Source organism: Sipha flava, unplaced genomic scaffold (assembly GCF_003268045.1).
Source record: "Sipha flava isolate LNK unplaced genomic scaffold, YSA_version1 206_pilon_pilon, whole genome shotgun sequence".
NCBI classification, from domain to species: Eukaryota; Metazoa; Arthropoda; class Insecta; order Hemiptera; family Aphididae; genus Sipha; species Sipha flava.
The window spans coordinates 593,656-606,263 of record NW_020272810.1 but is presented as its reverse complement, the minus strand read 5'-3'; the positions used below and the strand labels follow the sequence as shown (position 1 = coordinate 606,263).

General features: G+C 33.0%; 2 protein-coding genes across 2 annotated transcripts; both read right to left on the bottom strand.

Moving 5' to 3' along the window:
• Positions 1 to 1,424, bottom strand: LOC112682540 (52 kDa repressor of the inhibitor of the protein kinase-like). The gene is made up of 5 exons (XM_025553171.1): positions 1,165 to 1,424; positions 872 to 1,013; positions 584 to 785; positions 176 to 492; positions 1 to 117 (listed from the first exon to the last, which is right to left on the bottom strand). The coding sequence occupies exons 2-5, from the start codon at positions 887 to 889 to the stop codon at positions 1 to 3; spliced, it is 654 nt and encodes a 217-aa protein (XP_025408956.1). The 5' UTR covers positions 890 to 1,013; positions 1,165 to 1,424.
• A 10,255-nt stretch (positions 1,425 to 11,679) lies between these two features.
• Positions 11,680 to 12,123, bottom strand: LOC112682552 (uncharacterized protein K02A2.6-like). The gene has a single exon (XM_025553182.1). It carries the CDS (start codon positions 12,121 to 12,123, stop codon positions 11,680 to 11,682), a length of 444 nt encoding a protein of 147 aa, XP_025408967.1.
• Positions 12,124 to 12,608: the final 485 nt, after the last annotated feature.

The window sequence follows — 12,608 nt, the reverse complement described above, 5'->3', positions numbered from 1 at the left end:
TCAAATCAACAAATCTAGCTTTTTTTTTTTTTTTTTAGCTAATTCGTTTAAAACTTCTTCTGCTGAAATAGAAATATTTTTATAAACTGCCATAAGCGTTAGGCCATTTAGCCGTTCCTGCAACAAATTAATTTGTTAATAAAGTGTATTTCATTTATTACAAAATATATTTTACTTCTTTCATTGTATTTCTTGTGTAAGTCTTTAATCTTTTTAAACAAGAGAACATCCTTTCCGGAGTAGCGGTTGAAACTGGTAAAGTACACAATATGCTCAATAAATTAAAGATATTAGGATGTATTATGTTATTACATTCTTTAATTGCATCTAATCCTGATTTAGGTTTGTTTTCAACTCTTTGTAGTTTGATTTTCCACATTTGCAACTCAACTCTCACAGTATTTAAATCAGATTCTGGAAGATAAAATTTGACAAGATCATCAAATTCATCTGGCACATTACCAGATTCATAATCAAATAAACATTGAAAACCTATAACATTAAATTCAAAATATTATACAAGTTTAATATACCACTCACACAATATTTGTATTAGATAGGTATTTGTTGATATTTAACTAACCATAAAAAACATTTCTATGATCTAAAAACCTGTCATTCAATTGGTTTATAAAACTATCAATGAATGGAATGCATATAGTGATTCGATAATAGGCCTCAGGATCTAAAGGGCCATTTTCATTTATTAATGAATTATTTCTGTGTTTTTGCCTCTTATTCAATCGATCAACAGTAATGGTTATATCCAAAATATCTGCCATACTCTAATAAAATGTAAAACCAAAAAAATGTATTGACTTATTGAAAGAAAAATAAAAAGGATTAAAATTAAATTATATAAGATAGTTACTTTGGCATTTTCAAACATCTTATGAAATGCAATATCTATATTTTCTCTTAGATGTTTTAGAGCTTTCACATTATCATCAGCTAACTCAATCGCTTCTCTTAAATCTATTTCTATTTTTTGAAGTTGCTTACATAGTGGTAAACTATAAGAAAATAGAAACTTTAACAAAAATAATTGATAAATATAAACGACTAATTTTGTGAATGGTACAAAATAATATTTATTATAAAATTCATAAAATTATTTGCTAAATGCTAGATAAAATACAAATAAAATTAAAAATAAAGAATTACTTTTATGATTTGTAGAGATATTAAAAATTTGGAATCCATTGCCTTCAATAAAATATTAGCATGTACTGAAGATAAATCATTCCACTCTAATGTTTTTTCAAGTGAAACTATTACAAACAAAAATAATTCAACAAAATTATTAATTGCATCATATCGCTGGATCCATCTTGTTACACATAGGCGCTTCAATGTCTTAACTTTTGAATCTAAGTCACTATCACTTATTGCTGTTAAAATCACTTGATGACGCTTTGGGGAATTAAAAAAAACAATACATTTTTTGAATAGTTCCTAAGCAATTTCGTACAGGTTGAATGTTGCAAGCAGATGACACAGTTAAATTCAACGTATGTGCAACACAATGCACATATAAAGCTTTTGGGTACTTATTTCTTATTATTGTTTGAACGCCTTTTATGTGCCTTGACATATTTGATGCACCATCATACTCATGTCCACAAATATTGTCACAATTAATACCATATGAATTCAAGCCTTAAACAAAGTTAATACACAATTTAATAAATAACTGATACCCAAGCGATATGATTTGTAAAATCATGTCTATTTTTATGTAACATATTAATTACCATTTAAAATTGCTGCAGCTAAGTTATCACCCGTTAAACTTGTAACTTCTGTAAATTTTAAAAAACTTTCATAAACATTTTTTTTTCTTTCCCAGTACCAACAAGATATCTAACACAAATAGTAAGTAGTTCTACAACAGAAATACCTATTGTCTCATCTGCAAGAACACTAAAATAATGTGACTCGTTAACTTTCACAACTTTTTTTAAAATAATATCACCACAAGTGCTTATAATTTCATTTTGAATAGTTGGGCTAATATATTTATTTCGATAGCTTGATGAAAGAAAGTTTTTTAAATGTTCTATGTCTTTTGCTTTATATTTCAGTATAGCTCAAAAATTCCATTCATTCATTTCAGGTTCACCTAGGAAAATAATGACAAAGAAAGGCCTAATAAGTTTAGGTTTAGGTTATAGCTCTTATTAAAAAATAATTATTCCTTAACTAAAATAAAATTGTATCCAAAATATATAGTAGATAAAAAATATTAGAGCTAATAGTATTATAGTATTTTAATATAATTTAAAAAAAACTTACCATCAAATGACAAAGCATTAAAGTCCCTATGACCCCTTAAAGCAATCTCTTGACGGCTACATACCAAAATACAATCATTAATAGGAATTAAATTCTCTCGGTTTTCTTTAACTTTTTTCGCTCTGAAATTATACAAATTTAGGTTCATTTATCAATAATATTTTAAAATTAAACATAAACTAAATTTGTAATAAAAAAATAATACAACTTTATAATAAAAATAGAATATTAAAAAATATTTAAATCTACCTGTCTATGTTTAATTTGTTTATAATCTCAAGTTCCTTTGAAGATGCAATATTCAAAAAATAATCAGCTTTTTCTAGAGCTAGTTTATGATATTGATATTTAGCATGGTTATTTAAAGTCTAATATAATAAATAAAACATACATATTAAATATTTATAATAATATTAAAAAATTTAAAATGTGTGATCATAACTTTATAGACATACTTCTAATGCTTTTATAAAGTTATCCATTGGTTTAATCACAAGTATATATAATTTTTGACATCCAAATCCACCAGTTCTTGAAAAAATTAAACATACTTGACGCGGACCCGCGTAGCAGCCGTTATCGAAACGTCTGCCGCCGACCGCGCTTGTGTCTCTCTCGTCAACCACCAGACCGCGGCACGCAACGCCGCCGCGACACCCGTCCTCCCCCATCCATCGATGGACAGGGGACGCGAACGGTCGCGACGACGCCCGCACGGAATACGACCCAACCGGTCCGGTCGGGTTGTTCTTCGAATACCGTACACCCGAACGGACCGGACGCGTGATCTTTTTTTGTTCTCTCGCTTTGTTATTTTGCCCATATTGTTTTCTCTTGTTTTGACATCGTGTCTAAACCGACACGTCCAGTGTCATCGTGTTTTCTCGCGCCGTCAACAATTCGCAAGTTCTTTCGTGCTTGTGCGAGCAATAAACGGCCGTCGGCCAGTACCATTTACATTGCTGTGTTTTTTTTTTCTCCTTCATTTTGCTCATTTCTGTGACCTTACATCTGCACCTCAACTATTACGTCGGACCGTACAGAGACGGCCCCCCGACATACTTTACAAAAACCTCCCTGGCTTATCTCTGAATATGCTAACCACTTGAACATTTTCAACCAATGGTGTTGAAATTTGAAATTCCTACCTTTATTTTTCTCTATTATAGGAAATATATAAGTTTCTGATGCAACCCACACATCTGTCAGAATCTATAAACAAATGTACTTTATAATTTTGTAAATTTAAAAAAATGATTCATTTAAATATCAAGTACAACAATATTATTTGTATATAATTAAAAAACTTACTAGGTTTTTATCAGGTTAGGTTAGTTTAGCAATGGGTTAGGTCTCTATAAATTATAAGATAAGCTATATTAAAGTATAATCATAGTCATCATTGGCATTTCGACCAAAATACCAAATAAACATTACTTTGCTATAAATAAACGAAAATAAATTTATAATGGTTTTTAGTGTTGACTAAATTGTCAAAATTCAATAGCTCGATAGATTCACATCACAAAATATATTTTTATAGTGCATACTATATAATATAAGGAAAAACAAAAAATAATTAAATAATAAAAAGCGAATGGGGGGGGGGGTTGACCCCCCACGCCGCCTCTTGTAAACGCCACTGCCGTACATAAAAATGTAAAAATAAACATAATTATGCTAACCGCTACTACGACTGACAATGAATTTTGAAGATTAAAATCCATAAATGATATTAATACTAAATTGAAGTGTTTGCGCCAGTCTTCATGCCTCATGGCTTCTAATTTCTATAGTAGGTATCTACCCGGTGTGCAATAGTGTGACTTCCACTACAATGTGATATTCTGTTTAGATCTCAAATGTGACCTCCCTGTTTTATATCCATTAACCATCTCATGAGCTTCATTAAAAACTTATCGCAAAAAAGACTTCCATACGTAGGCACATTTAGATTGAACATGTAATGTAAATTATTGATCTGTATGCGAAGTACTATTTGGGTTCCAAAATTGACTGCACGTTTCAATTTCTATGTGTCATCGCATGAAGTTCGGGATAATCTAGTTATATAAGGACCTACATGCGTAGTTCAGTTTGTAATGAGTAATAACCATATTAAGCAAAAAATAAAAGACCAAAATATATGTATATAATGTTTTCTTACGGTCAATTATTTATTATTTATTATTTATTAACGAAACATAATTTGAAATACCAAAATTTTTTTTTTTGCCGGACCCCTTAGGGATAATAAAAATGATCGCGGACCCCTTAGTACAAATGAAAATTAAAAAACAATAATATATAATAATACATTGTAAATTTTAAATTTACTTTCGTAGACCCCCTCCGGTATACGAGCGGAGCCCTATGGGTCCACGGACCACAGTTTGGAAAACGCTGTTATAGACTATAGTAATAACTATAATGATACAAACGGAACCTGTCGTGCCTCTAGTGATTATTGGACCATGGATTTTTGTTGAATTAGTAAATCTATATAAATTATCTACAAAATAAGATTATATTTAACATTTTCATTATACCTATAATGACCAAAATAGTATGATGAACAAAGTAAATCGAAAAAGGCGCATTTATTGGTGTGTTGTGTACGTTGCGTCTGTATAATAATAAATTATAAGAATTATCACGAAGGGTTTTACCCACATCATATCAAGTTGTATAAAGGTACGTACAGATCAAGCAACATTTTGTTGGCAACATGTTGCCAACAGTGTTGTCAACATGTATCTCAGCAACTGGTTAAAAGTTGACGGATACATGTCAATGTTGGGCGGCATGACATCAAAGAAATTTGTTGCGTGTTGCTTGTATCTGAGTTTTCCAATCGAAATGGAAAACATTGCTCAGTATGGACGATGTTGTCAACAAGTACTGTAATTTTACAATGATTTTACATTGATTTGTACACACGTTCACGTATCGTTTAGTTAGTTTAGTTGTACTTTTAATTGTTTGTACTTTAATTTTTTGCATTATGTTGTGGTCAAAAGAGCTCGTAGTAGAACTCATTGAAATGCTGAAAGCTGCCCCTGCTTTGTGGGACATACAATCCAAAGAATATCGGGATATGGTGCAGTCCACCCCCAACTGTACAGCAGAGCGAGGCCCATCCGGGTTTTTTACCTTATAGTATTAAATTTTAAAATTAATTAGACAATTAAATAAGATTATCAATATAATAAAAAAACTATATTTGATTAAATTGACAATGTAATAAGAAACTATTAAATACAATAATAATCATAGTCCAGAAAATGTATGCGAACATTTCTTGCCACGGTACTTTTCCTTCTTCTGAAATAAAAAATTTGGCGAATTCTTTTCTGATTTCTTTAGCTTCTTGAGAAGCACTTCTTGGGATGCGCTGTAAATCAAGTAAACTTCCCTCAGTTTCTGCTCTCCATGATCCAAGTGTTATTGAACCAGTATCTAAATCTTCACTATCAAATGTGCCAGGTGGTGTGTACATCCGTACTGACTGTGCATTTCGCCTTAAAAAGTTATGTAGAGAAATGCAAGCAAGTACTACACTTTCAACTTTCTTAAGGTGTAATGGAATAGGCTTTCTAAATACTCGGAAAACGGTCGCCAGCAAACCAAACACATTCTCAATAATCCGTCGATCTCTACTTAATCGATAATTAAACGCTCTTTCTTGGGAACATTTTGGATATAGACTTGGGGAGGGTTTCATAAGGTTTGTGTTTAATGAAAATGCATCATCTGCTACCAATACAAAAGGACTAACTTGGCTTTGAATTTTCTCTGATAAGCATGTCGGTTTTGGAAGTTTTAACTCATTGTTTATAAATTTATTATAAAATGTTATGTTTGCAAAAACACCACCGTCAGAAATTCTGCCCTGGCATCCCACATCGGCATAAATAATACGATAGTCAGAATCTGCTATAGCCATCAACACGATACTAAACGTACCATGATAATTATAATATACACTTCCGCTATTCTCTGGTGCTTCTATCTGTACATGTTTTCCATCAAGTGCACCAATGCAATGAGGGGAATTCCATTTTAAGCAAAATCCATTTGCTACTTCACGCCAACCTTCATCCGACCGTGGTATCTGCAAAATTAATAATACAACTATACATATTTATATTGCGCATATATGCAATAGAGTATTTAATATTAACATAATATTTATTATTAACACAATTCATGTTTAAAATGAAAACACAGAAAAAGAAACTGAAAACTACGATGATGATGACTTAAGTATTTCATCCAACGAACACTGTGAAGAAGTTCAAACTCCACATGAAAGTTATCCTTGCATAGCCAATACATCAACATCTTCGCCTATAAGACGAGCTTCATCAGAAGTAAAAAATAAATTAAAAAGAAAAACAAATAATGATGTCAGAGTGGATGAAGCCTACAAATTCATGCGAAGTGTACAAGAAAATATGAACGTAAAAAATGATTTTTCAGTTTATGGGGAAAATGTAGCCAGCAGAATTCGCGGTGCTAATCAAAATGTGCGAGCTATATCTATTGCCAAAAATCGCATAGATAATATACTTTTTTAGTTAGAAATGGGCGCTTTTGCGGTATCTGAAGAGGAAACATATGGTGCAAGACAACATTTGTATCAATTTCCATATAATATCAATAACAGATACTATCCAAAAATGAATACTTCGCAAGCAACACCTACGCATTCTTCAGATTATCAGATATCAGTGTGTACAACATCCTCAACTCCCTACCCGCCACCGTCATCTGTGCAAAGTCAGCCAATGCATTCTTCCCATACACTACAACATCAAAATCAGTCAACACCAATGCAGAATCAACCGCAAACTCAGACACAGATAATTTGGCAACCAACAGAATCTCAACAGCCTCAATCACAAATTTCTTTTCCACAACAAAGTAGTGACATTGCAGAACTTAATGAATATCTTCTCCGCAGAGCCAATTCTAGATGAAATAATATTAGTAAAGATTCTACTTTTAAGTAGTATAGGTACATATATTTTTTTCAAGAAATTAATTTGTTTGGTTTTTCCTTTTTCTAAATGAACAATAACTATGGAAAAACATATATTACTTTTTTAATTATTATTATTATTAGTTTCTAATTATCTATTTACTTGACAATATCCTTTTAGAACTTCGAATATTGCTTCACATACTTCAGGTACAATTGTAGAAATTGTTTGCTTCGATATCATTAACAGGTACATAAGACTAGTAAATGAATTTCCTGTGGCTAAATATCGTAAAGTAACCGCTAATCTTATTGATGGCGAAATAGCGGCACGGTAGTTTGTATTTTTTTCGCGATCTTAGGAGCTACCAAACGGAGAAGTTCTTCAAAATCAGATTTAGTTAGTCTAACGAAATTGTTTAATGAACTGCCGTCGTTTAAAAGTAATTCAGACATTAAGTTGTCACTATAGCTTATACCATTTTTTAAAAATTTTCTCTGCACCATTTTCTTTTTCTTACTTTATCATGTGTAGCTATGATGATGAATGCAGTACTAGCACCAGCAGCAGCAGTTGTCAGATCCATTTGGTATTTGTTTAAAATAAAGTATTTATTTTTTAAATATTTATATATTTTAATTTTCACTTTCACTTTTTAACACTTTAAACTACAACTACAACAGACGGATGTGGACTGTTGACGCGCAATTATTATTTGCTTTGAACGCGCCACTCTGTTGACAACATGTTTCTGAATCCGACAAATTTGTTTCCAACATTCGGCAACGTGTTGCCAACAAAATGTTGCTTGGTCTATACGTACCTTTATATCAACACGCTCTTTTCAGATTTTTTTTTCTTCATTATCGATTAGTCGCGATGCCGTGTGCCCGTATCTGACGAGTGCCGACGCGGTATTTGTATTTACTATTTCGTGTTCTCATCACTCATCATTGTAAATTGTCATCAATACTTTTTAGTTATTTATAATTCTATGATATTAAACAATTTAATAATTTAATTTAAATTATTTACGTTCCGGCGTCTGAACATTGACAACTGATCACTTCGGCAGATGGCGATTCCATAAAAAAAAAACGTGCTTATATAATGTAAGTATCTATTATGTCAATATAATTATTATTAGGTATATTATTACAATTACCTATTTTTCATATAGACATCAAATTATATTATATTATTATAATTATATTATCATATTTATATATAACTATGTATTTTACAGTTAAACAAAATAATTGCAGTGTTTTTGTATTTATCCGAGTATTTATCCTTCTTAATTCATATTTACAGCAAGTTCCAGTGGCGTTTCCTGATTTTCGGCGTCAGGCGTTAATGTGTGATTGATTAGGACCCCCTCCCCTTTATGAAAAATAAATTCTTATCAAATATCAACATATTATTATTAAAATTATTTATTTTACATACTTTTTAAGTTTTTAAAAATATATAAAATATTTATTAAATTAAATTATTATACAAACTGAAAATGTTTTAATAAATATATTCTATTATAGATTGATTTTTATTTGTATTCCAATTCTATTCTTCTCTCTTTCTCAGTAAATTTGTTTATAACATCTTCATAAAATTTATTTCTGTTTGCTCTTAATTTGAAAACCAATTCTTTTTCTATTGATATTACACTTAAACTGTTCATTCTTTCTTGTATTTGAGTTGAGCGACAATATGTATGGATTCTTTTTAAAGATGAAAATGATCTCTCCACTGAAGCGGTTGATGTTTGTATAGTAGATATTAATTGAGCCAATTTATACACCCCGGAAAATCCACTGTTTAAGCTCATTTCAGAAAGATAATTCATAATTTCAATAGGGCTTTTATCGGATGATTCGTTTAAGGTATACCATACAAGTAGTTCATTTTGTAGTTTACCATAGTTGAAAAAATTACCATAAATATGTTGTACATTTTTAATTAAATTAGATGGAAAATTATATTATATATATATATATATATATATATATATATATTTTTCTTTGTTTATCTAATTATAATTAGATACTGCGACTACTTTGCTGTTTTAACTTTTTGCACTTATATTTATAGATTTTGAAGCGCTGAATTCAAATCTGTAATCAATTTTTCTCTAACACGTCTAGTTTTTCTACAATTCGAATAATAAATATTGTCTCTTCTGTATAGTCATTAGTCATACAATAATGTGCGATATATTCGTCGAATTATTATTATTATAAACTGAATGTCGTCTACTTTACTGAAATTTTAATCTTATCTTTATTAAATTTTTTATCTTATAGTAGTTCAATTAAATATATTTTTAAACTCACACAATTTATGTTTATTCTCTATAGTTACGTTCATTTTAGTCTTCATAAAATATCCGAGTTGTACCTATATCACCTTTCTTAGAGTTTATTTGTGCGATTTTTGATTATCAATTTTTTTTTAGTATGACGTCTAAACCAATTAAAAGAAGATGTTGTAAAAACAACTCAAATTTATTTTGTTATATATGTGGTGAATATGTTATAATGAAACAACAAAATAACATTACAAATTTTGTTAAAAATGTATACCAAGAATATTTTGGTATTCATTTAGGCGATCAAAATAAATCTTGGGCACCCCATATTGCTTGCCGATCCTGTGTTGAAAGTTTGCGAAATTGGAAACAAGGTAAGCGTTTATCAATGCCTTTTGCAGTACCAATGGTTTGGCGAGAACCAAAAAATCATATTGATGATTGCTATTTTTGTATGGTTAATATTTCCGGTTATAATAAAAAAAAATAAATCGAATATAATTTACCCAAATTTACTTTCTGCTATACGACCAATACCACATGACCCTGAATTACCAGTGCCTGTACCATCCAAAGCTTTCGAAACTATTTTAAACCACGATACTTCTATAGATTCCGCTGGCAATTCTAGTAATAATGACGAAGACTTTCAACTTGACACCACAGATGCTCCACAACTTTTCAATCAATTTGAATTAAATGATTTAGTACGTAACTTAGCTCTTACTAAAGAGGCAGCTGAAATTTTGGGTTCGAGACTCAAAGAAAAAAATTTACTTGCAAAAGCTACTACTTTTTCTTGGTACAGGAATCGTGAAATGGAATTCAAACAATTTTTTTCAAAGGAAGGACCACTTGTATTTTGTAATAATATTTCTGGATTAATTAAACATTTTGGCAAATATTATGATGTGAATGAATGGAGGTTGTTTATAGATTCATCTAAAAGAAGTCTAAAAGGTGTTTTACTTCATAACGGAAACCAGTTAGCGTCTATTCCCATTGCACATTCTGTACATTTAAAAGAAACGTACGAAAACTTACATTTAATGTTAGAAAAAGTTCAATATCCACTACATAAGTGGATTGTTTGTGGTGACTTAAAAGTTTTGGGAATGTTATTAGGTCAACAAGGTGGCTTATATAACCTATAAGGTTATAGTATAGGTTAGTATAGGTTATAGTATAGGTAAATGTTATACTATCTTGTAAAAAAACTAGACGTGATAGAGACAAACTAATTTCAGATTTGAATTTTGCGCATTAAGATCTATAAGGATCAGGTATTATTATACAAACAACAAAAATAACCAAAAAGTTCACCACATTACTCCCCCTCAGCAGAGGAGAAAATGATGTATGAATTTTCGAAGTCGCCTGTGTTGCGTGTCGTCGCTCAATCGTATTTGATAGTTGAGTTTTTAAAGGATAGACTTCAATAAAATACTCAATTGTAATTTTAACTGTTTATTTAGCATAAAAAAAACATTAATATAAGAAATAATGTGGCGTGAAGGTGCTTGCGACTGTACATGTAAACCACATCTGAATATTGGTCTGTTCCCAACCCCCTTATATACTTAGGTTTGGTGAAGATCAAACGTGCCGCGCTGGGCGATAGTTGTTTTCAACTATAATAAATAATTTGTCTCTAGCCCGCTATTTATTACCTAGATGACCTTATTCGCACTTATTCCATATTTGTCACGACTTTTTCCCAGTTACAATCCTACATATAACCATGCGATTCACATATAATATATGTACTGGTTTATCTTCTGACTTTTAACTAAAATTCATTTCTATTTTTACGACTGCAAATATTGTGTTAATAATAATCATTTTCTTGATATCTACTATTTATGATCTACATGGTCCCGTCCATGTCGTATGAGTCGTAAGGACCTACATTCATGTATGTCCGCAACACCTGAATGCTGCAGGACTGACTGGCGTAGAAATGGTTGGTAAGTGGATCGTCACGTAAGATGAACGCCGGCTTATGTCGATCCACGGAGATCCATGACGTTCGACTACCCAGCTGCAACTTGAAATTTTTTTTCCGTCGTTCCAGCACGGCGTATGGACCTTCTAGCGCGGGTGAAGTGGAGCGTGTTGTGCGTCGACCCGCACGAAAACACGACTCACGGTGTCGAGTTGCGTCGGAACGAATATGCGTCTGGACGGGTCGTGGTTCGTCCCGGGTGCCGGTCGCAGTTTAGCCATGGACGATTTTAAAGTCGTGACTAAATCCGGCGGACTGACTTCTTGAGGCGCCGCGTGGAACAATTCGCCTGGAAGTCGGAGAGACGTTCCATACACTAACTCGGCCGGAGTAACGCCGACGTCTGCTTTAATAGTGTTCCGAAGTGCGAGGAGTACTATGGGCAGGTGTTGTGTCCAATTCGAGGATTCTTGTGCGGCGAGAGCCGACTTGAGCGTTCGATGGAATCGTTCAACCAGCCCGTTTGCCTGCGGATAGTACGGGGAGGTGCGGACGTGTTGGATTCCGAAAGTGCTGTTGAGCGCTCGCATAAGGTCAGACTCGAACTATCGCCCTTGGTCGGTCGTGACGATGTCTGGGATGCCAAAGCGGGCGATCCAATTTGTCACCAACGTGGAGGCGACGGTGTGCGCACACATGTTATCGATAGACCACGCCTTCGGCCAACGCGTAAAACGATCGATGCAAGTAAGCAAATACTTGACGTTGTTCGAAGCCGGTAGTGGGCCGACGAGGTCCAGATGTATATGTCCGAAACGCCGCTCGGGGGGGGGGAACGGCGGGGGGGGGGGGGCCGCGGGGCCGCGGGGGGGGGGGGGGGGGAACGGCGCGAGTAGTAACGCCGTGTGCCTGTGGACCTTAGCCCTTTGACACGGTTCACACGTTTTGACCCATCGGCGTATCTCTCGATCCATCCCCGGACAGACGAAGCGTTCTTTGATTATCCGACAGGTGGCCGCGACCACGCCGTATGCCTGGCGGTGGAGAGTGTTGAAAACAGCGCGACGTCTACTCT

What these genes read in the sequence shown, in the direction of transcription:
- LOC112682540 (XM_025553171.1), bottom strand. An exon ending in TCATAGAAATGTTTTTTATG is followed by an intron (nt 493 to 583) that starts GTTAGTTAAATA and finishes TTAATGTTATAG; the next exon opens with GTTTTCAATGTTTATTTGAT. An exon ending in CAAGAAATACAATGAAAGAA is followed by an intron (nt 118 to 175) that starts GTAAAATATATT and finishes AATTTGTTGCAG; the next exon opens with GAACGGCTAAATGGCCTAAC.
- LOC112682552 (XM_025553182.1), bottom strand. Translation starts at nt 12,123, where the DNA reads ATGCGAGCGCTCAACAGCACTTTCGGAATCCAACACGTCCGCACCTCC.